Source organism: Cyanistes caeruleus, chromosome 1 (assembly GCF_971803275.1).
Source record: "Cyanistes caeruleus chromosome 1, bCyaCae1.hap1.1, whole genome shotgun sequence".
Lineage (NCBI taxonomy): Eukaryota > Metazoa > Chordata > Aves > Passeriformes > Paridae > Cyanistes > Cyanistes caeruleus.
Genome location: NC_141701.1, coordinates 12,447,540 through 12,471,737, shown reverse-complemented (window position 1 = coordinate 12,471,737; position 24,198 = coordinate 12,447,540). Strand labels below are relative to the sequence as shown.

Genomic DNA, 24,198 nt, shown 5'->3' with positions numbered 1-24,198 from the left:
TCATGTTCTATTATTTTTCATCTACATCTTCTCTCATATGATTATAAGATCTTCGGGTGGCTCAGGGAGGAAGGGACATCCAGTGGTTTCTAATTCAAACTTCTGCTCAAAGCAGGGTGAGCCATGGGATCAGACCAGGTCGCTCAGAGTTTTATTCAGTCACATCTTAGAAACATCCCAGGATGAAGACCATGCAGCTGTCCTGAGGCCCATGTTTTCCTATTTGGGAACAGCATTTCCTGCCTGACATCTACCTCACAAAAGACCCTCCTCTTCTCCTGTGATGCTCCTGCACCATATCCCAGGAGGTGGTGCTGGTGGGGACTGCAAGTCTTTATCTCCTTCATGGGATAATTTAGGAGGTGACTGCTGAGAATGCAACTCACAGATAGGGAAATCACTCTGGTCTTCCCCGTTGACAGCAGGATTTTAATCAGGGCCTGACTTAAATCATTAATTCACAGCCCTCAGGTTGTTTAAAGAGCTGTGATAATGAGCTGAGAAGAAATTACTATCCATTTTCTCTTGGCAGGACTGTAACAGCATGACATGACATTCATTGAATTTAGGAAAGAGAAGGGATAATCTTCAGAATGAGAAGACAGAAAATCTACCCAGAAGAAACAATGACAGAAGATTCCTCCACATATGCAAACACAAAGAGGTCAATTTATATCCAATTTTTTCAACATGTCTTTATTGCTTAAGGGCATTTGGCAAGATAGCCATAACATAAACCTCACATCCAACATTACTTGGCAACATATTTCCCAGCTGGAAAGAAAATAAATTGGATTTTTTTCTTTGTGCTAATGCCACATTTTTTGGATGCTTTTTTGGAAACTAATCAAGAGATGGCTGCTCAGCATGCCTCTTCATTCTTGATGGGCTTTTAGTGCAAAATTGCCAGCAGCAATTTTCTGAAGTCCCCGGAGGTGTCAGATCGGACAGCTTCAGCTAATGGCTTCTTGTACATTTGCTGGAATTTCTCCTTTATTGCTGGCAGGTCGCTCTGAGGAGACACCAAGAGCCTCTTTAGAAGACTGGTGAATGCTTTGAGTAACATGCCCTGCTCCTGCAGCACCTCTGGTTCAGATTCAAGGCCTACCACACCCAGTGGGAGTAGGAGAGGAGAACCCAGGAGATCTAAAAATCTCAGAGGACTTTCAGCTTAGCACTTGAAATAAAGGTAAGCCCGTGTCAAATGGTGGTGAGGGGATGCTAACTGTGAAGAGGGCCTGCATGGAAAGTTATGCTGGGAGAATATCTGCCCTGTGGTGCTGTGCCAGCACAGCCTTGGTACTGGAAAAACTCACAGTTTGCTGTGAACTCCTGAGGCCATCCCTGTGGCAGACAGGGAAAGGGGCACATCCCAGGAGTATGGCTAAAAGAGTTCTTTTCCACCCATAGAAGCAATTTACTGGTTACTTGTGGGGAAGAAACAAAGCTCAAGCTTGTCTTGAGATTTCCTGTAAAAAGGCACCTACAGCACAGGTCTGATCTTTATCACTGTGGGTTTTACATGTTATAATGACTGTGTCTTAATAGAGAATACCCTGGAGCCCAATTTTTCTCACTGTGGATCATTGAGAAATATGCTTTCCTCATGCCTGTGAAAGGCACCTCCTCTGTGTCGATTGAAACAGCCCTGGGGTTAGAAGGAATACTTAAAGATTGTGCTTAAACATCTCAAATGCCTTGTGAAGTTTTGTGCTTCTTAAAATGACAGTTAACTCCTTTGGCTTTTAATTTTTCTTCCCTCCTCCCCATCTGTTTTTTCCCAGCTGGAATCAGAGAAACTTAGCAACATATGTTTATCAGCAATTCTCAAATTGGAATTGCTGCTTTATCATTAATTAACTAGGAATTACTTTTACACATCCTACTGGGCCTAGACCTCCCCATGGGTTGGTTTTAACCAGGTACAGTTGACTCCACTTGAAATTGCCTACATGCTTTCTCATTTAGGTCCTTTGAAAACAGAAATAGATGCAATATCAAAACTAGAGGTGCCGGGTACAGAAGCAGAGTGTGACCACTGATGTCACTGGGCTGAAAAGGGTTTGCTGAGCATATGATCTATCAGGACTTACTCCATACCCTCTACATTTGTATTTCTCCCAGAGCTGATGTAAGGCATTACAGGACACAAGGCACCCTACCTCAGCCCTGGTCACAAGGATGCGAATCAAGGTCTCTTCATCAGTCCCAGCTCCTTTCATCGACTTGTGCAAAAGTGTGGCAAAGTAACCTGGGCAGTCTTTGGCACTGCTGACTAAAGAAAACAGTAAGAGGCCTCATTACACCTGTACATTTACAGTTTGTGATAACTTCAAGCAAAATTCAATAAATAGGAAAGAAAAGGAAACTCTAGTGTTTATGCTTAGACATTTGAACTGTCAGGGCTTTTATTCTGAGACTGATCTCCTATCAGTATGCAAGGAGAAATCTTGGAGTCTGAAAGGGGATGTCCATTTTTCCACAAGAGATTACCAGCACTGAGTACTCTGCCATTCCACAGTGAGAATGACATGAATGAGGATGAGCATTTGCCCCTGTGGGGTTCCTCTTGCCCATCTATTCTTGAGGTGGCTGCTCACTGTGCAGATCACAGGAGAAAGATCTGGGAGGGCCTAAATCCAGATGGGTAACAACAATACCACTGGGCTAACTGGAGACAGGACACTGTCAAAGCCAACCCTAGTGCTAAGCTGCTGTCAGGGACCCTGTACATTTTTGTGGTGGCTGCCTAGCACACTTCTCATGGTGCCCAAGCATCTGCTGGAAGTTATCACCAGCCATGGTCCCAGGGGAAGCTTGGAGGTGGCTACCCTGTGTTAGAGGACAAATCATTCAGCTGTGTGGAGAGGAGCTGTGTCTGGCTAGTTTCATTTTTAAAACTGAAGAGTCCTAATCTCTCCTGAAAACTGTCTCTCTTTTCCCCAGCAGATGTCTTAGTTCATCTTAGGGGTAACTCAATGGCTGTTACCAGGCTGTACATAGACCCCCAACAACCAGTGTCAGGTGATGGCAAGAACTAGAAAAGACAAGTCTTGAAATTATTGCATTTTACCTAGAGTCAGATAAGCCTTCTCCAGATCTCCAGATGTTTCACTTTTAATGGATTCTTCTATGTCCTTCCCACACACCTGTGAGAACAAAAAGGAGCATAAGAGCTTCTGTCTGTACATGTCTTCCCACTGTACAAACCAGCATCAGATTCGGGATCCAATGGCAAAAGGTCAATCCAGATCCTTTAGAGCCTTTCCAAAGGAGTAATTCGAGGGCAAATGAAGTTCTCCTCTGGTGTAAGTGCTCATAGATTCACTGGCACCAAGAGAAGTGATGGAAAATCTACATCATGCAGCCCCAGGTACCTGACAGCTGCAGCTTCTTCTTGAGTGACCTCTGGTCAGCAGAAACTGTTCGAGCTTTCTCTAGCCCCTCTATCAAAGGCTCCCACATAAATAAGATAATTTTTGGAGCTTTACCAACTCTGTGAAGTTCTGTTACTTATTGTCTTTGGCTTCCCAGGCAGTTTACAAGCACCGCGGTCGTCCCAAAGTTTTTGTATTATTCTGTAGGGAATTGAAGGAGCAGACTGTCTCTTCAAAACAGAGTTTATCCTGACTTTTGTGAACTTCAGGAACCTCAAAGACTTTTACTTTGCTCTGCTTTGCGTATCAGGATGTCCCTGCATAATTCAACACTCTGACTTTTAGGTCAGAGCTGGGACACAGTGTATAAGGCAGCAAGAGCACCACGTAAGGTTTTAGAGCTTAAGCTCTGCAAACAACCAACCTGGTTTAGATCTTGCCCTCCCTATGTATCTCTCCAGCTGAAGGGAAGGGCAATTTTGCAAGATTTGGGCTCCTGTCTTGGCCTACTTCTACTCCATGTGCAGCCAGGCAGGATGTGGTGGGTTGGTTTGGGCAACCTGATCTGCTCGGCTTTAGGAATCAAAAAGCCAAGGTAGCTTGGCTATTGGAGCATTTAACTGAATCCCCAGGGTTTGGGCCACTCCAAGGGAGAAAGTATCAGTTTGTGACTGGGTTTGTTCTCCTGCCAGCAACAACCCAAAACTTGGATTAAGCTGCAAATGTTTTTGTAGCTATTGGTTCCTTATTATGCTGACACTGAAATATGGCTTTGACTCGAGCTCTTTTCATCTTCAGTGCCTAAGGCTACAGTTTTCTGATGAACTCAGAGTCTTCCCTGGGAAGTTCAGTACTGAGAGCGAGAGGCTGGAGGGAGACTCTTTCCTGGGCATGTCACTGCTGAGCTTCCACCTTGCTGCTAGGAGAAGGACCTTGGATCTCCCATTGCTTTGACTTTCAGAGGTAATTTCCAAGGTATCTCCAAATCAGGTCAGGTTCAGGCCCAGGCATGAGTAAAATGTTCCTGCTGGGTGACACAGGGAGAAATATTAAGAACCAGGATCCTGCTGCCTACTTTGCCTTATGTTTGGAGACAAGGGAAAGCACAGCAAAGCACCTGCACAGGCCATCTGCCCATTGTGGGCAGAGAGGAAAAGGCTGGAGATAAACTTTTCCTCAGACAATATGAGCTTGTGAAGTGGGGGAACAGAGGAGACACCTTGTCAGGCTCTGTTTAGGAGAAGGAAAGACCTTCCTAGAAGGTCTTTCAGAAGTAAAATAATCAGAAAAGTAAATCCTTCCCTCAGGGGAGGAGTTTGTGATCCTGACCCTTTGCTGCAGAAGGGGGATACACTGCCTTGCAGCTGTGGGAAGGAACAAAGAAATTGTGACATTTATTTGGTTGAATATTGTGTAGGTTATGAAGGGGAATGGGTTCTTCACCGGCAGAAGATACAGCTTCTCCTGTAAATCACCTATTTCTGTAATCTCAGGATACAGTTGTCTAAATATGTTTTCCAAGATTCTTAAAATATTCAAGAAGTTATAAAATGGCAGATAAAGGTTTGTCTGCTCTACGTAGAACCACTTAGGTTGGAAAAGGCTCTTCAGAGCTTCAGAGCTGTTGTAGGATCTGCACCTATATGTCAGGGCCTATACAACCCACATTGCAGAAGACAAACTCACCTTTTCATAGGCTTGAAAAGTAGCTCTCAGCTGGCTATAGCTTCTCTTTGCTAGGACCACATTGAAAGCCAGTTCCTCTGTTCCCCAACGGCCTTCTCCTGCCTTCAAAATCACATGTTATTTTTTGGAAGCACTTGTTTATACACAGTAGAGACATGGGGTCAGCCAGAGCCCTTGATCCACCAAGCTCCAGGCCGTGTCCCCCTTGCTCCTCTCCTTGCTCTGCCATTGCCCCCGTGCTTGGTTTGTTTTGTCCCCCTGAGGCAGCCCTTGTTGCTCAGCACGGGGATAAAAGGGATTTTTACACAACTGCACTTACTTTATACAGATCTGAGGCATCTTGCTCAGCAAGCTCTGCGTTGACCTGTTGGGTCTCATCTCGGGCCGCCTGCAGAAAAGGAGAAAACCGTAAAAACCAGCGGAGCGAGCGCTGGTGGCCCTGGCAGATATTTTGGTTGGAGTTTTGCTGCCATCTGCTGACACGAGCCCGGTGATGGGCACGGTGGGGCTCTGGGCTCGCTGCCTTCAGAAGCCTCCGTGTGGGGCCCACCCCCAGCTCCATGAGCCTGTGCTGGGCCCCAGGAGCCTTGCTCGCGGATCCCCTGGGGCAGGACAGGGCCCAGCAGCCGCGGGGAGCCGCTGATGGTTCTCACAGCGCTGGGTATGCCCTGGTAGCTGTCAAAGGTTTTCCTGCCTAACCTGTGCACTCTGAGCATTCACCAACACTGTCATCCCTGGGAGAAATTATGAATGACTGATCGATGAAAAGAAAAAAAAAAGGAATAGATGTATATGCTACTCCTGAAAGTATACAAGAGGTTGGAAAGAGCTGTATCAATGCTTCCCAGAATGAGAACCTTAACTGTAATGTATTTAGTGATGTGACTGTTATGTCATTAAAGCTTCTTTTATTTATTCAATAGTCTTTTCATTTCTCAGGCCTGTCAGATCAGATTGACCACCACATTGCATTTCTCGATATGCTCCAATTTTTCTTAGTTATAATGTGTCTTTATGAATGCATTGATTTTTTGCTTTATTTCGTGACAGGGGTTTAAAATAAAATGTGTTCTATTGGAGAATATGCTTTTTTTGATGAATGAAAAACTAACGTAACAGCAATCTCTTTCCCAGTTGTTCTGTATCTGAATCCTAAAATCCTTAGCTGAGATGGAAATAAGATTTAGTGCTTTGAGGCAAACTTCAGAACAATGGGGCCATGACCTTGAATGAGTAGCCTTTACCATGGTATAAATAACAGTAAAACAATCCTGTTATTTTTGAAGTATCAATATTTACAAAATTATCTATGGCTTGTAAAGTGTACATATTAGAAAAGCTAGATATGTTTATTGTTATATTATATATTATTATTATATTATATATTATAATAATATTATATATTATTACAATATTTTTATTAAAAAGACATAGATATGAAAGGCTCTTATACTGAAGAAGGCTTTTTGTTTACTGTAATTACCTTAATATTATATTAATTATCATTACTGCATTATTATAAAGACCAGCCAATGCTTATTATGATTACTGAGGGATAAAAGGAAATATCTCTGTCAGGCAGTTGCATAAGAGGAAAATCCCAGCCTTACCTCTAGCAGCATGACTAATATCTTCCGTAGGGAGCCACTGGTGTCACTTTTAACATCAGACTCTAGATCCCTATCAAACACTGGGAAGAAAAAAAATCTGTGAGAGTTCAACCAGTGAGAAAGGATTTAAATGAAGGTGTTAGAAAGATAAAACTACTCACAATGTTTGTAGGCCTCCTTTATGTTTACAATTTCCTAGGAAAACAAAGAAATAAAGTAATAAATGAATAAATAAACAATATTTTATTAATTAATAAATAAATGAGCAAACAAAACACCAGCAAGTCAGCACCATGCATGTAGTGTGTGAGATGTAGCAGCCACGGGGGTGGGAGACGCCAAGAATTCCCAGTCCCTGTTGAGGACAATGCTTTGAGGGGTGCCTGATTCATGCTGGTGTTCCTCTGGTTTTCCCTGCATTTGGGAAAGAGCTAACTTTTGTTTTTCACTAGGATCATGTTCCTGTACCTCTGAACCATCAGAACAGTGCCAAAGCTGACATTTAACATGTATCTGGGGATCCTTCTCACCATCCAAGCCAGGTAGGAGTAGGATAAAGGAAAGAATGTCAATTTTATTGGTCTTTACTCCTGTTAAAGTTTCAGCTCCAGGATGGCAATCTTATTGTTGCAAACATTGGCAAGAGGAATTTCAGCCACAGAAGCTGGACTGATCCCTCTTCCTTCTCCCAGGGATCCTCTTGGTGAGCTCTTTGCCCTGCTGCCTAAGGGAAGTCACACATGGTGCCCCAACCTTATTGTTTCGTGTGCAGAGAATCTCAATCAGCAGCGACTCATCTGTGCCAGCTCCCTTCATCGCCTTCCGAAGCTCTCGGGCCTCATACTCGCAGGGCAAGTCCAGCAAAGCCAGCACAGCCTTTTCAAAATTCCCACTCAGGTCTCCCTTCAGGTCCTCTTCCATCTCCTGTGGGGACAGTCAGGAGGGTTAGTGCAAAAGCTGAGGTGAGATTAGAGGATTTCTTATTTGTTTCAGGAAATCTAATGATTGAAAAGCTCCTTCTGCACCAAAAAGTGACAAAACATTTTTAAAAAGGCCTTAAAATACATTGACTTTTTTTGCAAAATAAGTTCCCTAAAAATTTTGGTTTCAGATTGACAGAAATGGTTGTCCCATCTTCAAATACCAGCCAATATCAGTCTAGTTATGACTCTTACTTGTGTAAACAAATGCAAACTAGAGTTTTGAAAAGCTTAACAGGAGTTTACTCTGAAACAAAATGCAGAAGCTTCTGCCTTCGAAAGGGCTGCCACACAGGGTATCAAATTAAGAACCTTCTCTGTCAATTTTGGTTAAAACTGACCAATGCAGATTTCTGCAAGGTGCTTTTGTGCCAACTAAACAGCATTTTTACACACACCCCCCCACATCAACCTTAAACCAAAATTTAGTAAGACCCTAGAGAAGAGCTGTCTAGTGCATGCTGAGGATGTCTTTGAAGTCCTATCTGCAGTGAACATTTCCTGCAGTATGGGAAGTACTTGACAAGTTCAGAACACTGAATGACAAGTCCAGCTCTAAGTCTATTATTCTGAGGTTCCTGCTTACACAACCACACGTGAACACCCAACTACTGGAGTCAGAGGCTGCCATCTGTGTTGGAGCAGCTCCAACACACGCACCATAAATGCTGCAAGTTCCTGGAGCAGCAGAACAGTGAGATGGTACCACTTGTGCCCCATTCCGATTCAGGCTGCCCAAGAGAGCAAAAAGGGTTGCTATGAACTGTTGCCACTGTGATGTTTCATGGCATTTGATAATTTCTAATGCCTATTTTTATTAATAAAACCCTCATTATAGAACAAAATCTACAGTATTTATGTAACCAAAATCTGTATCATGTTTGCTGTAAATTTTACATATAGAAAGCTTTCATTCACCTTCAGTGCTGATTGTCTTATTGACACTGATTAGTGAGCAAGCAGACACTAAGAAAATACCAGTTTAATAATAAGGTCTTCAGGATGCAGCTGTTTAGTGAAATAATATTTTAGAAGCTTTATTTTTATTACACACAAAATCATTAAGGCAGTTTATGCCTCCTCCTGCAGAAATCAAGCACCCAATGAAATTTCTTAGTTTTGCAACATATTCTACTTCATCACTAGATTGAATAAATATTACTTCTATTAAACTCAATAAAAATATAGTTGTGCAAAATCAAATAGTTTCTCTGAATTTGCATCTGGTCTAAGTGGGACTCTGACTTAAAATTTCCCTTTTACATTAACTTATTTTTCTGATTGTGCTGAAGATGAATACAAGCTGAAATATTTTCTATTTCAGTTATGAATTATTTTCTAGCTCTCACAGCTTTGATTAAAATGCTCTGATCTGGTTAAGGCTAACTTTAAGAAGATTCTGAGGCCTAGAATTATATGAGATAAAATAAATTGCTGAATCAGAAAGTAACTGGTCTCCTCCTTAAATCCACTTTTCCCATGATATTTTCAAAAGCAGAGGCATATAGGCTGTATTTTCAGAGGCAGCTGTATCAAACAGAAGGGCCACTTATTTCAGAATACCTTGCTGTACAAAGCCTTGTACTTCTGTTTTATTTGTTGTCTCTGCTCCGATGTTCGACTTGATAAGACTTCAATAATTTTTTTTTCATCAGTTCCTGAAAAAGAAGATTTGCATAGGGATTCTCATGGAATCTAATGCAGAGGAAAGAAAATGTGACCTCTAAAGAGAAAAAAATCCTGTACATATATCCCCAGTGGTTCCACCTTTATGATTTGTAGCATCTAAGATTCTTTTGAGGATAATTTAAACTGTAGTCAGCTACAATGTTCAGATAAAATAAAATTTCACCATCTCATGCTGTTCATATCAAAGAAATTGAGCCTTTTGTTTGGGAAGGGCAGACACTGCTCCTAAAATCAGGGTTATGCCAGTGCCCATAGGCTGACATAAATGTTTTTGGTGACAATGATTCTTTAAGCAGTCCCAAGTGATGGGCCACCAGACCCAGTTTATTACATGTGTGAATGCTGTGCTGGCACAACAGAATGAGGGCAGTGGGGCAAGAGGCTGGGGCAAGCAAGGATGTGTTTGAACTAGCTCATTGACCTGAAGCCTGGATGTACAGCCAGTAAAAAATTGGCCTTAATTTTGTTAAATGGAGTCAGGAGAAGGAGCTGGAACCAGCCTGGATGGTCTCAGTCTCTGCCAATGCTGTTTTGCTTGGCAAAAATCAGAGTGAAGTGGGAGCATTGGGTTGCCCAAAGAGATGCAGCTGCTGTGCTGCCCATCACAGAGGGCAGCAGCCCCCTCCAGGGAAAAAGCCCTCAGTCAGCTTTGAGCTCTAACTTATGCAGTGGATTGAAGAAGGTTACTAAAGGCAGTGACCTTGCTCTTGTACTTTTGTTCCCCTCTGCCATATAAACAGATGTTTGCACTAAACAGAGCTGCTGGAAGTCATTTATTACAGCTAAAAAGAGAAAGGACCACAGTGATATTACCTGGATGTATGAAGAATACAACAGGGCAGCTATTGCATTAACACAGATATGCTGGTGCACTTCCCTTTAAGGGCCAGCAGATTGACTCAGGCATTATTTCTTCATGACAAGTACTGAAATTGAGAATGTGAGCCAGGACAGACATATGATGGCTTGTGATGGGCACTGCCCAAATGCCCATAGTGTATCAAGGGTTAGGACGGCAGACCAAAGGCATCAAAACACATGCCAGGTCTGCCCACACATCCTGCAGGTGGTCACTGCCCCACACTCTCCTTGTGCTCTGCCATCTGATGCCTTTGTGTGGCCATCTCTGAGCTTTGTGCTGTGCCTCATCTCATGTTTGTAGTAGGAGCAGGAACCAACAAGGGTTTCTGAGTGGCAACCAGCCCAAAGGATAAAGATACAAATTATATTGGTATTCAGCAACAGCTGATATGTTTTCATCCCTCATATCACCACCAGGTACATGGAGGACAACTTTAGGGCATCTAGTTCAGTTCTTCCTGCTTAGATCCAAGGCAGAAGACATGATCCAATTTTAGAAGGAATTACACTCCTATTTGATAATCTTGGGTTAAACTCAGGGGACTTCTCTGAATAACTGTCTTGAGAGGGCTCAGTTGGTACAACAGGAACAGTTCCTAAAATTGAACACTAACCCAGCTGATTCTGAATGTCACTGCTATACCAGGAAGAAATGCTTAAATTCACATATTAACTGTGCAAATACCTGGAGTGAATTAATAACTTATTTATCTTGTGTGCTGTGTGGATATTCTTCCTTTACTGAACATTGTCACTCCATGGACCTTAGGATCTCATGAAACACTATGCATTCCTCACTCACATCAGTGCACTCAGGCAGCTTACTTTGTTTTCAGTTAAAAATCACTGATGAAGGTTGAAATCACTGTAAATTTGTTTCACCTGATGGAGCTGCAGTGGGCTCTGATGAAATATGGAGGCGATGATGTTCTTCACTGGTCCCTGGAGGCCTGAGAAAGGATATATAACCATGACCTTAATCTGACCTGACTAGCTGGACCCCGTGACTGTCAAATTAGTCTTGACAGCTTGATGCTCCTATTACAGGGAACAAATACCTTGTTCACCCTAATCTTCTGGAGGCATGCAATTATCAAGCTAGATCTTACCAGTCTTTGAGGAACAAGCTGGCTTCCCTTCCCATTTATCTCATGGGTGTGACAGAAAGATTACCTAAAACTGGTTGGAACAGTTGGTTTGCCTAAGTTCATGTATATGATCTTTGTAATATTGATCTGCCCTCTGTACAAAATCCAAGAATCTACAAAGTCTTTCTTACCTACTCCTTTGCAGGCACTGTGTATTTTCTTGGCATCTCGCTCTGCATCAAAGCCGTGATGGTGGCGCTTGTGGGTTGACTGGAAAGATAGAGACACAACAGACACATGGCAAACAATTTTGCATTAGAATGACAGCACTTTGGGCCAGCTTCTTGCTTGATCTTTGTTCACACCATCTAAACCTTGAAGTTCAGGCTGGGCTTTGCTGAAATAACTTCATACTAGGTATCTTCATGTCAGATAACAACCTTAATCATCTGGATAAAAACTGTTCCTGAAAACCTTTCTTAAATGATGCATTCATGTAAACAAGATAATTGGAGATCTGGAATGTGATAAAGCTGGGTTTTTTGTTGTTGCTGAGAAGGTTTTTTTGTTTAGTTTTTTATTTTGGCAAAATAATACATGTGGCTACCTTGAGCTAAATTTATAGGGACAGGACAATAACTCAAAGTCCACAGTCACTGCAGCAGTTTACAGCCTGACATATCAAAGTAAACAGAAAACCATTTCTGCTCCTTCTAATCTGACAAGCTGTGAGTCACAGGGGCTGCAATGCTGGTACACCCTTCATTCTGCTGTTTCTCAGAAAATAGTAGAATTATCTGACACCACAATGATAGAAACGATTTCAGCTCCTCTAATATGATTAATAAAGATTTTTAAATGCCCAAACTCTGAAATAATAGTAGAAAATAGGTCCCAGGGTCCTAAGTCAAGTAGCACAAGTCAGGATGCAGACACTCAGAGGTCTAAGCTGGCACTGGCAGGGCTTTGGCATTTGCTTTTAAATGGCAACATGTGGATCAGGCTGCTTGTTTTGCAGGGCTGCCAGGCACTGGCACCACCACTGTTATTTAAAAATTATGATACTGCAGGGCATGGCAGTCTGCTTTTAATCCCTTCTGAAAATGCCACTAGCCTGCTGAGGAGCAGAAGATGTTAAATGGCTGATTAACCTCCTTGTCTCTGGGGGCAGCACAGGGCAGAGACCATTCCTGAAAGACATTAGGCACAACATCATTCTGCTCGTGGAATAAAGAGAATTTAATCACATGGCTGTGGGCCATGCTTTGCCACATACCCATCAGGCCAGAGAACAACATGTTTTATTTACAAGTATAGATACAGTCTGAAAGTCTGTTTGTTGGTATGCTTCAAAAGTGTCATGCTGTCATCTGCTTGTTCTGGTGAAAGAGCTACAGCTCTGGCTAAAGGGGTCCTCTGTCAAAAGGCAGAGGGTCAGTTCTCAAGGAGGAAACCTCAAATCCAGTCCCTACAGTGCTTTATCAATGTGCCTTTGTGATTGACTGAAGCTATTTAGCTACCTGGCATTTCCAATGCAGTTACAGCTAGGGTACAGCCTACTGCTAATGGTAGCTGAAACAGAAAGTTGTTTTTACAATTATAACAATTAGTAAGGTACAATAACAATGCAATAATTTCTCTTCATCTCTACAGCACAAGGTAACACTTTGATTGTCCCATCATTTTGACAGATGTTGCTTTTAAAGATATATCCTATTGTATGCTCACACAAGTTTTCCTAAACCTTTCTAACAAGATGGAAATACTTGCATATACATAACTAATATTTTTCTGGTCTTCAAATTTCCTGATAGTTTGGGTCAAAATGGAAAGGAAAAAACACAAAATTAGAAAGCAGATGCACTGATAACTATTCAAAATTAATTCCATTCACAGTTTTCTATTATAGCAGGTAGATGCTTCTCCTTTGATGGCATCATGTATAAAGGAAATGGACTGTCAGTCTCAGAGAGCTGAGGCTGTTCAGCATGGAGAAGGCTCCAGGGAAATACCATTACTTTGGCTCTTTACTGTTAGTATGCTTAGTACATCTTGCTGTCTGTGTTAGGCAGGCAGTATTGCAATTATTCTAGAGTTGTTTGCGAAGCAAACCAAAAGGACCAAAGAAGCAGCTGAAAAAACAGAAAAAAAGGGGGAAATTCTGTAGCACAAAATACAGAGAAAAGTGCTAACATATCAAATGTAGATATTTGACTACTTTGCAATTGTCCAAGTGCTATTCTAATTTATGGACTCTCAGGTTCTCTGCAACAGTAAGAGTAGAGAACTGTTGCTTCACATTCACTGCCTCCTGACTTGGGACAGAGAGTGCAATGGTGAGAATTGACAAGAAAAAGGCTTCATCTGCAATTGTCTCCCACTTTTCAGACATTCAGCCTGGACAGAAACACCTGCAGAAACACACAAAGGTGGGAGCTGGTTTGTCCTTTGTCATGCCTTGCCCAGCAGAAGTGCTGGGCTGTGGGAATTGCCCTTATCATGCTGGTGCTGCTGCCTCTGCAGCTCCCACTGCCCCTACCCTACTGCAGGTGCACCTGGTCATGGTAAGGTCGTGGCAGGACTTCGAGAGAGTGGTTTTCTCTCTCGTGATGGCTGGTCAATTATCCTCAGGTTTACTGAGCCCTTCATTCCTAGGTACAACTTGCATTGGAGGTGTTTTGTGTGTGTGCAGCACAGGTACAACAGGCAGGAAAATGGTACCACCAGAAACTGAAATAACACTGTAGATTTATAATCATTGATAAAGACATAAATACAGAAACATTACTTTTCAAGGCAAAGATCATGAAGGAAGAAAGGCCTGTTTTGATGCTCAGGATATGTTCGTTTTAAAGCACCAAAGGAATTTATTGAGTCAGCTCAGCTAAAGCCTCTGTCTCCAAGAAAATTACTGCAAAACATTAAATTATGTGCCTGGGGGATACCATTTTTATAGTACTGTGTGTAATACTAGCAACATCTTTATAGAGAGAAATCTGACACTGTGGTAAGCGACTGTCAAAGCCAGCTCCTGGGTCATCTGAGAAGCACTGGCTAAAATTCACTACTTGCTGAGTCCCATCCTTGACCTTCCCACTGACACAGCTTCCCAATGCAGGAGAGGGAGAGCTGCTTCAGAGTGTTCTCCTTACCCTCTGAATTTTGACAGGTGGATTTTCCTGTAGGGGATATATGGCAAAATCGATCGATGTTTAATACCATTTGTAACCTGTAGTCATTTTTCTTCTAAAAACATGGGCAGAACCACTTTAATATAGTTCTTTTTTTAGAGTTAGGATTTAGATTAAATTAGATTAGATTAGTTACTTAGTTGATTTAGAAGTATTCTAGAATATTTGGTGAGAGCAAGATGTGGAATCTGAAGTATCAGGTGGACAGTCTGCAAACAACTTCGAAGTTGGACATAGAGTATAAGGGAACTTGCTTCCGCAAATTGATCCAGCTCCATCCACTCATTTAATTTCATTCTCATTTCTTTCCTATAGTTCTATATTTATTAATGTGATCAGAGTTCTGATGGTAAAAAATATTCTTTTCACTTCCAGCATAGTTGTATTTATGGCCTGTGTCAACTTGTTTTCTCTTATCCTGAATAGTTTTTTGTCTCACTCAAGGGTACTTTAGACAATAATCTCTTTCCCTTGCAGCTTTGGCTAAAATTGACACAGAGTTATTTATATTAAACTAGACAGTTTATAAAAGATCGAAAACTAACTTGTTTTGTTCTAACTTGTTTTAAAGCACACCAAGTAGTTTTTCCTAATCTGACTTTGGGAGATGAGTTTATAGTTGACAATGATCTGCAATGCTTAGAGAATCTTTGTAGATTTTTCTTTGATGTTTCAGCATGTGGAGCCCTTATGGAGCACAAATAAACAGTTTAACAAAGGTCAGCAAGCCCAAAAGGACATGGTAGGGGTGGGGGAAGAAGAGTTCTGATGCATTCAAGGCATCAGTAGCTAGCATTGGTAGGTTGCTGCAATACATTGCAGACACTCCTAAAAATCTAGTATTTTCCTCAGGCTAAAGACAATTAATCTTGCTCATCTGTCAGTAGACAAGAACAGAAGTGCTACCATGAACATGTCAGGTAGTTTCCTGTATTGCAAAAGAGAGACCTCTCTGAAAACAGCTGATAATCCAGCTTGAGCAATCAGCTATTTTGCCATTTCCATCATCTCATGCAGATGCCACAGGCCTGCTCAGGAGTAGGTGTATGGGGGAGTACTGTCAGAATAATGAAAAGAGCAGCTGCTCAAGTTGCTGGTCACTCACTGCAGCTCAGAGACTGCTGCTGATGATGTACCTGGATAAATGCAGACACAGACCCTTTAAGAAAATCACTGGAAGAGCCAGGAGGAGTGTGGCTGCTGACCAGAGCAGATGACATGCAGCTCTAGTAACTGTAGGAAAAGCTCTAAAGAGAGCTGGATTGATCCAGGTATTCTGAGTGCCTACCCCAGTCTTCATTTTTGCCAGGTACAATATATGTGCTTCATTTAGAGGATGTCTAACTTCAAGCTTCTCTTTGGCTGCTGCTTTACAGAAATAAAAATTAAATCTAAAAGTGGTGCAGATAGAAAGGGCAGACTGACCTGGCCATGCTCTTCACAGCATTAACTCATATTCTTGAGTGGGATCAGGAAAAAAATTTGGGGCAGTATTTAGTTTTCTAAACATAGATTTCTGGTGCTGTTAGGATGTCCCAGGGTAAGCTGTCTGCTGCCTGTCAAACATCAGTGGTCTCCTGTGGGCCTTCACCCATCAACCTGATGTAAATGTCTCACATTGTAGATACTGGAGATGGGCTACACAATCATGCCAGAGTTTTTCCACCCATTTTTTTTCTTCTTCACATATATTTAATTATGTTCAAAAAATGAGGTTTTAAAAATAATAACATAAACTAGTTCCACATGCATCAATCTGAGCTTTCCTTTTTATCAAGCAGGTGAGCACCAGCAACCTCTCTGCCTGCTTTCCCAGAGATTTACAGCTCCTGTCTGCCTGATTTTGGTTCCTCTACTGCCTACTAGAGCTAAAACAATTCCTGTGATGGGCACAATGGCCCAACTGTGTGGATTCTCTAATGTCTTAGAAGGGTTGAGTTCATGCTTCAGTGTTTTGTTCAGGGAACTTTTAATACAGTCTCTCTGTTCTTAAGATTTCCAAAAAACATAACAGGCACTACTAATTTTGAGATTAGTACATTGCTAGTAAATTGATCTAACATTGTCTGGTGGGTTCAAATGTTTTTAGCTAGGATAACAGATATATACATATTGCAGCATCTTGCATCCTCTTGCACCCTGTTTCTTCAGGAAGCCAAGTCCAAAACAACCCTTAATGTCCTAAAGGTAAGGACAAGAATACCAGAAAAATAAACAGTCAAGTCAAAGCAACTGAAAACCCATCCTAGATAGGAAGCTATAGAACCTGTTGAGATTTCTCACCATGCACAGTCACTGAGCTACCAGCACAAAGACCTTCAGGGAGCCCAGTCTCCAGCTAATGAACCATTTCTCCAGCTCAGCACTGGGAGCTGTCAGGACTGGTTTGGGCAGAGTTTCTTATTCTTCACAGATATTTAATTTCTGCTCTAGGCGATGGTTAAGTGAGTTGACAACTCAAGGTGTCTTCCAGTTCTATGATTCCTGTCTTTACCTTTTGTGTGGAGAAGAAAATTTATTTTCTCTCTGTACCAGGAAATATTCCAAACCATCTAGTCACCTTGTTAGCATAACAAACAACAGGACCAGGGTGTGCATCTCATTGGTTAAATTGTATCTAATACACTTGGATCACAGAAGACAGCTTTTGGCAAATCAGCACCTACATGATTAATTTTTTATAAACACACATATACTCAAGATTAATTATTTATCTTGGCAAAAGTCTTTAATGAGCTTTAATGTAACTGGAATCCAGGGTTAACTACACTAACAGTAATGACTAGGGAAAAAAAAGGACATGTGTTCTTCGATTCTTGTGGTTAAAACCTTCTAGTACATCACATGTTGTCAGGATAACATCCTGTTATCAGAAGAAACTCTGAACCCCCACCCAAAGTAGTCTTTAAGACAGCCCAAACCTCATCACTCATCTCAAGCATTTCCATCTGTGGAGAATAATAAAATACAAAAACAAACATAGGAGTAGGCTGTTGTATTTTCATCCTGATCTACTTCTGAAGACAGACTGAAAACATGATGCTACATTTGTACTTCACCCATTGTCTGATTTACTAAGACATTCCCAGTCATAAAAGGTTGACCTGCTGAGAAGGCTTAAGACCATCAATTAGAAAGGGCAAAAAAGCAGATAAAGCTCATTTCACTTCAGTGTGTGGGTACTCCCATGAGATAAACTTCCAAATATTAGAGCTCTTTGATATAATTAAAGTAATGCATAAATATAAGCAAAAGAAACAAAGAGAAATTACTGGTTGGCAGGGTCAGGTCTCATCTAGAGGGAAAAGCCACTCAGGGTGAGGATATTTCATCATTAGCAGATGATACATTCACTATCTCCTATCATCTTTCCACCAAAGTAAGGGATTCTTCTGCAAGCTCTTCTTCAGTAAAGTTCAAGTAATGGGGCTCAATCATTCAGGTAGAAATTTCTGTGAAATGTAAAGGCTTTTTCACACAGGGTCAGAGTAGATGGGCACTAACATCTAAAAACAAACAGAAGTAAACAGATGTGGCATATTGGCAGCAGGGCTGTATCAGCAAGCACTGGGTTTGTGCTGTGGTAATAACAAGGTGGGGTTGACAAAGACATTTTTGACAAATGAATTGGCAAAGTGCAACCTTAAGACATCCTTTTGCCGGCAATGTTCCTTCTTCACCTGTTTTGTAAAATATACCTCTCATTTTTGTTTGCTTGAGCATTGTCAACCACAAGATGAAGCTGAAAAATTGCCAAGTGCCTCCTTGCCTGCTCAGAGTATGGGATCAGTGTCTCCAAATGCCATCTGCCATCTGCCAGCCAGGCTGTCATTCTTCCAAATCCTGGCAGCTGTTTTGCGTCTAACAGCTGCATGACAGCAGCACACACTGTCAGCTTGCTTGTTCCTGATGGTTTGGTGCTATCAGGATCAAAACAATTTCTATATGAATTCTATACTGTATAAGAAAATATGTGTAAGTTTTATGGATTAGTCAATAGCCTTTGCAATGACTCTGTTACTCTTTCCAAACAGAGAGGTGCAAACCTTGTTTCCTACATCTGGGACAAAACCTGCAGTGGCAACAAAATCCTCATAGAATCAGTCACATTTACTTTTTCCTATTACAAACAAGTGGCAATAGTGAAGACAATTGCTCTGACAGTTATTTAAACTGCAAAATTAAAACCATCTTTCTCCTACAATGTCCCTCCTATTTCTAGTAGCTATTAATATATTATCTATAATTATTTTTTATCCAATTTATTCATGTTCATCATCATGACAGAGAAACCCACAATTAAGAGAAAAATGTAAGTTTGGGGTGGTTTTCTCATGGCTGAATTTTATACTGTCCAGTTTTAATGTTTTCAAAATTTTTTGTGGCTGATGGAACACTTTAATACTGAGTACTTTTAAAACCTGTTAGCTTAACTGCAGCTTTTATTTCTAGAGGGCACCTGCACGGGGCTGGCACAGAGGACACAGGGCTGACAAGGCCCTGATTTGTCTGGTGGGGCTGCTGAAGCCAAGGCAGGAAAGGATGGCAGAAATCTTCAAAGACACCATGCCTGTAGTTAGACATGAATCATGCCTCACATCACTTCCTTCGATTACTTATCTCGCAAATGGAAGCCATACAAAATGCAAACAAATTGCTTTATTCACCACAGATGAATCTGTATTCTAAGTTGGCAATAATTCTTTGTTATGATGGAGGCAGACTCCTTTTATTTTATTGACTATAAAACCTGGTTGGAAGACACTTGGATAATAGCATATTTTACCTCTTTTTTCAGCTGAGATATCATTACCTCCACTAAGACTTATGATGAGCTAACCTTGAAGGAACTAAAGTAAATTATTGTGTATGCCAGCATAAAAGTTAACATGACTTAAGAATACCTACAGAGGGCTCAAATCCAGAGGCACAATCTTTGGGAACATCATGTTCACCCTTGCATGTATTTTAAAGCTCAGTTATTTAAAGGGACAAGAACTTGAAGGATGTTGCACCCCATCAGGGAAGCCTCAAGATGACATGCTTCACCCCTTGGTTCTTTCATTGTTTCTAAAATACATCTCTGCAAGACACTCTATCTAAACATCATCTATACATTCACAGACACACAGAAGTGCTATTACTATACAGATATGCCTGTTTAGTGTCCAACAAACCAACTGTCCCTACAGAACTTGGAGGTTTGTGTGTCTAACACCTTTCTACCTCACAAGAAGGAGGTGGAGGAAGTTTCAAGATATTCCCACGTCGCTGAGTCACCTAAAGCAGCAGTAATCTGTCCACTGCTTCAGCCACTAGCCATAGTTAACAATAAAGGCAGAGTCCTTTTCTGGATAGCAACTGTTGAAAATTCTATATTATTTGAAAGTAGCTAAACTCTTGCTTGACATAAGTAGTTAGAGTGGTGGGGCAACAAATTGAACTTTATCTAAACCATATGGATATGTTGTGTAAATCAAAGATGGATTACAGAGAAATCTGGAGCTAATAGTCAGGTAATTAAGAATAGTATAGATAGACTGTAGTGAAATGTGAACAACTAGAACATTAGTAATAGTTAGAATAGAGAAAGCTAGCAGCTTAAATATTACTTAAAAATGAATGGCTAGAGTGGGAAGCCCATTGATTATGGTATATGAACTGTAACAACCATATTCCAACATGGAATACAGAGCTGACCAAAACCCCCACCAAAACCAGCCTCAGGATATGTGAAGATGACCAGGTAGCAACCATCTGGTAACAAAACAGTGAACCAATACAGAGGGAGAAGCCCCCTAATATTACCATTTGTATGGAGTGTTGCATGAGGAATGGAGAGCTTAGATTGTGAGGGTTTAGTTGCCAAGGGGTTTCTTTGTTCAGGCTCCTAAATTTGAGCTACCAGATATCATAACTGATTTGTGCCAATAACCCACCTAATGGAGATGAGAGTCCAGTGAAAAAAATTCTTTAACAACAGAACTTGGCAAAGTATATTAAATCTGTTGTACACAAAGAAAAGCATTAGAGTCCAGATACTTTGGATTTTTTAATGTTTTTGTAAAACATAACTATTTGACCTATTTCCGTCATGTAAAACATTAATGTATCAACTCTGATATTTTGGATGAGTTCTATTTTTTTTGGCCACAAATGCATCATAATTTTTTCATGGTTAGATGTTTGTTAGCACCTACTACAGCAGCACTCACAGGACAGCCTCAGATCTAAAAAGAGCAGCAAATACCCTGGACAATGAGAGACTGTGGAAATGAAAAGAATCTGCCACAGTTTTTCCCCAGTGGTGGGTAGCTAAACAAGAAGTTATTTCTGTCTTCTGCTGACTGTGGGCTTATGGCCAGGGACAGAACAAGAATCGCCTGTCGCTGAACACTGGTATGCCAGGGGAAGTAACAAAGAGCAATTGTTGAGCTTCATGATGAGATAATAAAATCATGCTATGGTAATGCTTCTACTAGGGAAACATTTCTAGAAGGACAGTAATGTTCATAGGCAACAGAGAAGTCCTTGTGAGTTTTGTGAGCTTATGCCCAAGAGGGCTGCTCAGGCAGATATGTTCCCCAGGTAATACTTACTTTTTGACTTTCAAGTTGTCAAACCATATTGCCCACAACAACCTTATACTTAATCCCCTTATACTACAGAGTCCTGTCTGGAAGAAGATTTAATCTGCTTTGTAATGACAAGATGAAACTCAAGGGTGTTGCAGAGAATCTCAAAAAATTTGATTTAAAACCAAAGAATTCACCCCAACCCCAAGATTAATTAAACTCACAAACACCACAGAATCATGCATAAACAATCTTCATGGATTTTTGAGAGACAGAAGATTTAAAAAAATTTAAACAATTTCACATAACTAAGAATCCATCAAACTTTTCAAATAATAGAATGAAAACCAATTCTGCTATTCCCAAATTGTCTCCAAAGCATCTTTCTTATAGCAGAGCAGCTATCTAGATTTCCAGGTGGATTGACTCTATTTGTGTTAATATTAGGGAGATCAGATGCACAGATAAGCTTGATACAAGTCTGCAAACACAGAAAATAATTAAGAGACTTTAAATTGCAAAGGATGTGCAGTCAAAAACATTGATTGGAGGAAGAAATTTCTGGACTGAGTTGACAAAGCAAAAAGAACATGAAAATATGCAGATTTGGAGTTGTAATGTTGCATCAGGTGCAGCTCTTAATTGGGAGATCCATTTCTGAGAGAAAGGTACACTTTCGGGTTGGTTGGAAAATTTTTGCTGAAAGCATTTTTTTCAGTAAAATTTGACATTTTTGTTCAAACGAACATATTCAGGAAGATAGGAATTTTGACGAAAACTCCATTTAAAAATGAGACATTCTGACAGAACTGAAAAGTTCCATTTTAACATCCACATAATGGAAGCTTTTCACTGAAGAATTTCAATGAGCTTTCAGCTTTCGTTAACAACACCATTTAAATATGATAGTTAAAAAAAATGTTTTAAAACCTAAACTCATTTAACCAAATAAAATACCTCATTGACACAGATGACTCATTTCATATTTCTCCCAGCAGAAGCTATTAAGTAAAAGTTTAACTTCTGAAATTTCAAAGCAGACAAAATTCTGTTGTATTATTCAACAGAATGAAACAACCCATTTTTACCCAGCTTTCCAGTGCCAGTATTGACCATGAAAGAAAAGCTGCCTCTGTGCATTGCAGAGCCTCCCAAAGCCACCATAAACCACAGCAACAGGTGCTGCAGCACCACAGTGTCCCTCTCAACCTCCACAAAAGAAGTTCTTACTGGCTCATCTGCTGACAAACTGGTAGCCCCTACAGCTGGTTTCCGTATATCCTCCGTGAGTTTGTAAGACTGGCTCTGGAGGTTTAAAAAACACAATGTATAAGACACTCATAAGCCTGTGGTTACAAAACATGAGATTAGGAGAAACAGCAAACTGCAGCAGAAAAGCTGTGGCAAAAGCTTCTATTTTGTTCTCTGCTCATCCAGAAGCAGTTCTCTGACACAGATGGAGCCATTTCTCAAAGATTACCTGTAACTTTCTAGGAGCAACAGAGAGATGCAATTCCCAGATTAATCTGGACTGAATGATGGTATTCTCTTCCAACATGGAATCACCCTTGTTCCCACTGTAGCCTACAGCACAACTGCAGTGTACTGTACCCACACCCAAACAACCTAGTCCAGAATGGAGCTCACGCACCTGTAAACCTGCCTGAGCTGCAGTGCTGTGATCACTCCTGCCCCTCTGGACAGTTTAAACGTGAATGGAGTATGTTTGCCCTGCGCTGCATTCCATGGACTGTCCACTGAAAGGCTCTCCAGGGCCAGGAGATGCCTGTTGACACCCTGTGACCTGTGTGTGTGTGTCCTGGCAGCAGTAGCCTTCTTGGCCTTGTCTCCTGAGCACAGGTGGAAGTGCTGGACATAGGTAGTGCTGCTGAACTACTCACTCCTCTCCCCTTTTGCAGACAGCCAGTCTGCAAAAAGATGGTTTTGAGATGGGACCATCATCCCATTCACAGGGAGACAAAAAGCTCCTTGGAACTGTAGCTGGAGCTTCATGCAAATGGTATGGGATATCTTTCTCACTCTGCCAAAGAAAATGTCCTGGGGAGCTGGTCCAAAAGCATCAGAACCTTGGTATGTCTCCAGGCCTTGCTGAATTTGGATTTAAAAAATAGTTACACAATAATATAAGCCTTACAGAAACTCACTTTAGCCTGTATCAGCAAGCAGGCTGTCTTCTATTGATACATACTGCAAAACTGTACTTTTCTGCATTCAAGGAGAAAATGCACTGCTGAATAAATATTGTTTTTATCCACTAGTTTCAAAATTGGAGCCAAGACCCCCATCTTCCTCAGCACAAGCTACTTAATTTGCAGAGGAACTAATTATTCAGAGCTGTCACACAAAAGTTTTTGACAATCAGGTAGGTCATTTTGAGGTTATATGTCTCCATGCAGACAATTGTTAGCAAAGATGGTCTCAGTCAAAACTCATACAATAATTTGATGCAGCAAATCCTGACAGCTGGATTTTAATCGGGGCCTTCTGTAAACACTATACTTTGAGATTACTCCTGTCCCTATTGTTCTGTGATAAACAGACAAATTTTGAAAGTATTGGCCTTTGCAACAGGAAGTTTTTCGTATATCTTTAGGGAATTATTTAATGTTCAGAATATTCCAATACAAATTTGCTGAACTAATTAAAGTTAGCTTTTTCAGGACATCTTGTGCATCATTTCTTTTTCTCAAAATGGAAGTGCTGCTCTGTTTAAGCCACAAGGAGCTTTAAAGCACTCAGGACTTGTGTGTTGCAGCAATAATTTCATTATTCATGTACTGTAATGAAGCAAGGTTACCAGCTGCATACAAGTTTCCCCCACAAAGTAGATTTTGAGTTTAAATCTTCACTTGCAGCTGTATTAATGCCACAGAAAGTGAAAATTGACAAAAATAAACCCAGGAAATCATTGCATTCTTGACAATCCAAATTAAGTAACTACTTACATGTGAACTGCCCATTTTTGGTTAGCCTGAATGTGGAAGGTGCAACTCTTCTGCTCTTCAATAAAACAAGCATCCAGTTGGAATAGCTAAATACTACCTAACCCTGGGTTAATCAATAACTTCTGACATTATTTAAGTTCTAGTCATTGCAAGGTGGGGTGTATTCATTATTGCA

At 40.9% G+C, this 24,198-nt stretch overlaps 1 protein-coding gene across 2 annotated transcripts; it reads right to left on the bottom strand.

The window, feature by feature from the left end:
• Window positions 1-669: 669 nt before the first annotated feature.
• ANXA13 (annexin A13) lies at window positions 670-24,103 on the bottom strand. Of its 2 annotated transcripts, XM_086879434.1 has the most exons (12): window positions 24,024-24,088; window positions 22,288-22,362; window positions 11,483-11,561; window positions 9,217-9,311; window positions 7,427-7,597; window positions 6,835-6,868; window positions 6,674-6,753; window positions 5,383-5,451; window positions 5,064-5,165; window positions 3,074-3,149; window positions 2,163-2,275; window positions 670-1,012 (listed from the first exon to the last, which is right to left on the bottom strand). In XM_086879434.1, the coding sequence occupies exons 1-12, from the start codon at window positions 24,036-24,038 to the stop codon at window positions 893-895; spliced, it is 1,029 nt and encodes a 342-aa protein (XP_086735560.1). In that variant the 5' UTR covers window positions 24,039-24,088; the 3' UTR covers window positions 670-892. The 2 variants fall into 2 exon arrangements, with proteins under 2 accessions (XP_086735560.1, XP_086735571.1); XM_086879445.1 differs by lacking the exon at window positions 22,288-22,362 and having other exon boundaries at window positions 24,024-24,103.
• Between the last annotated feature and the right edge of the window lie 95 nt (window positions 24,104-24,198).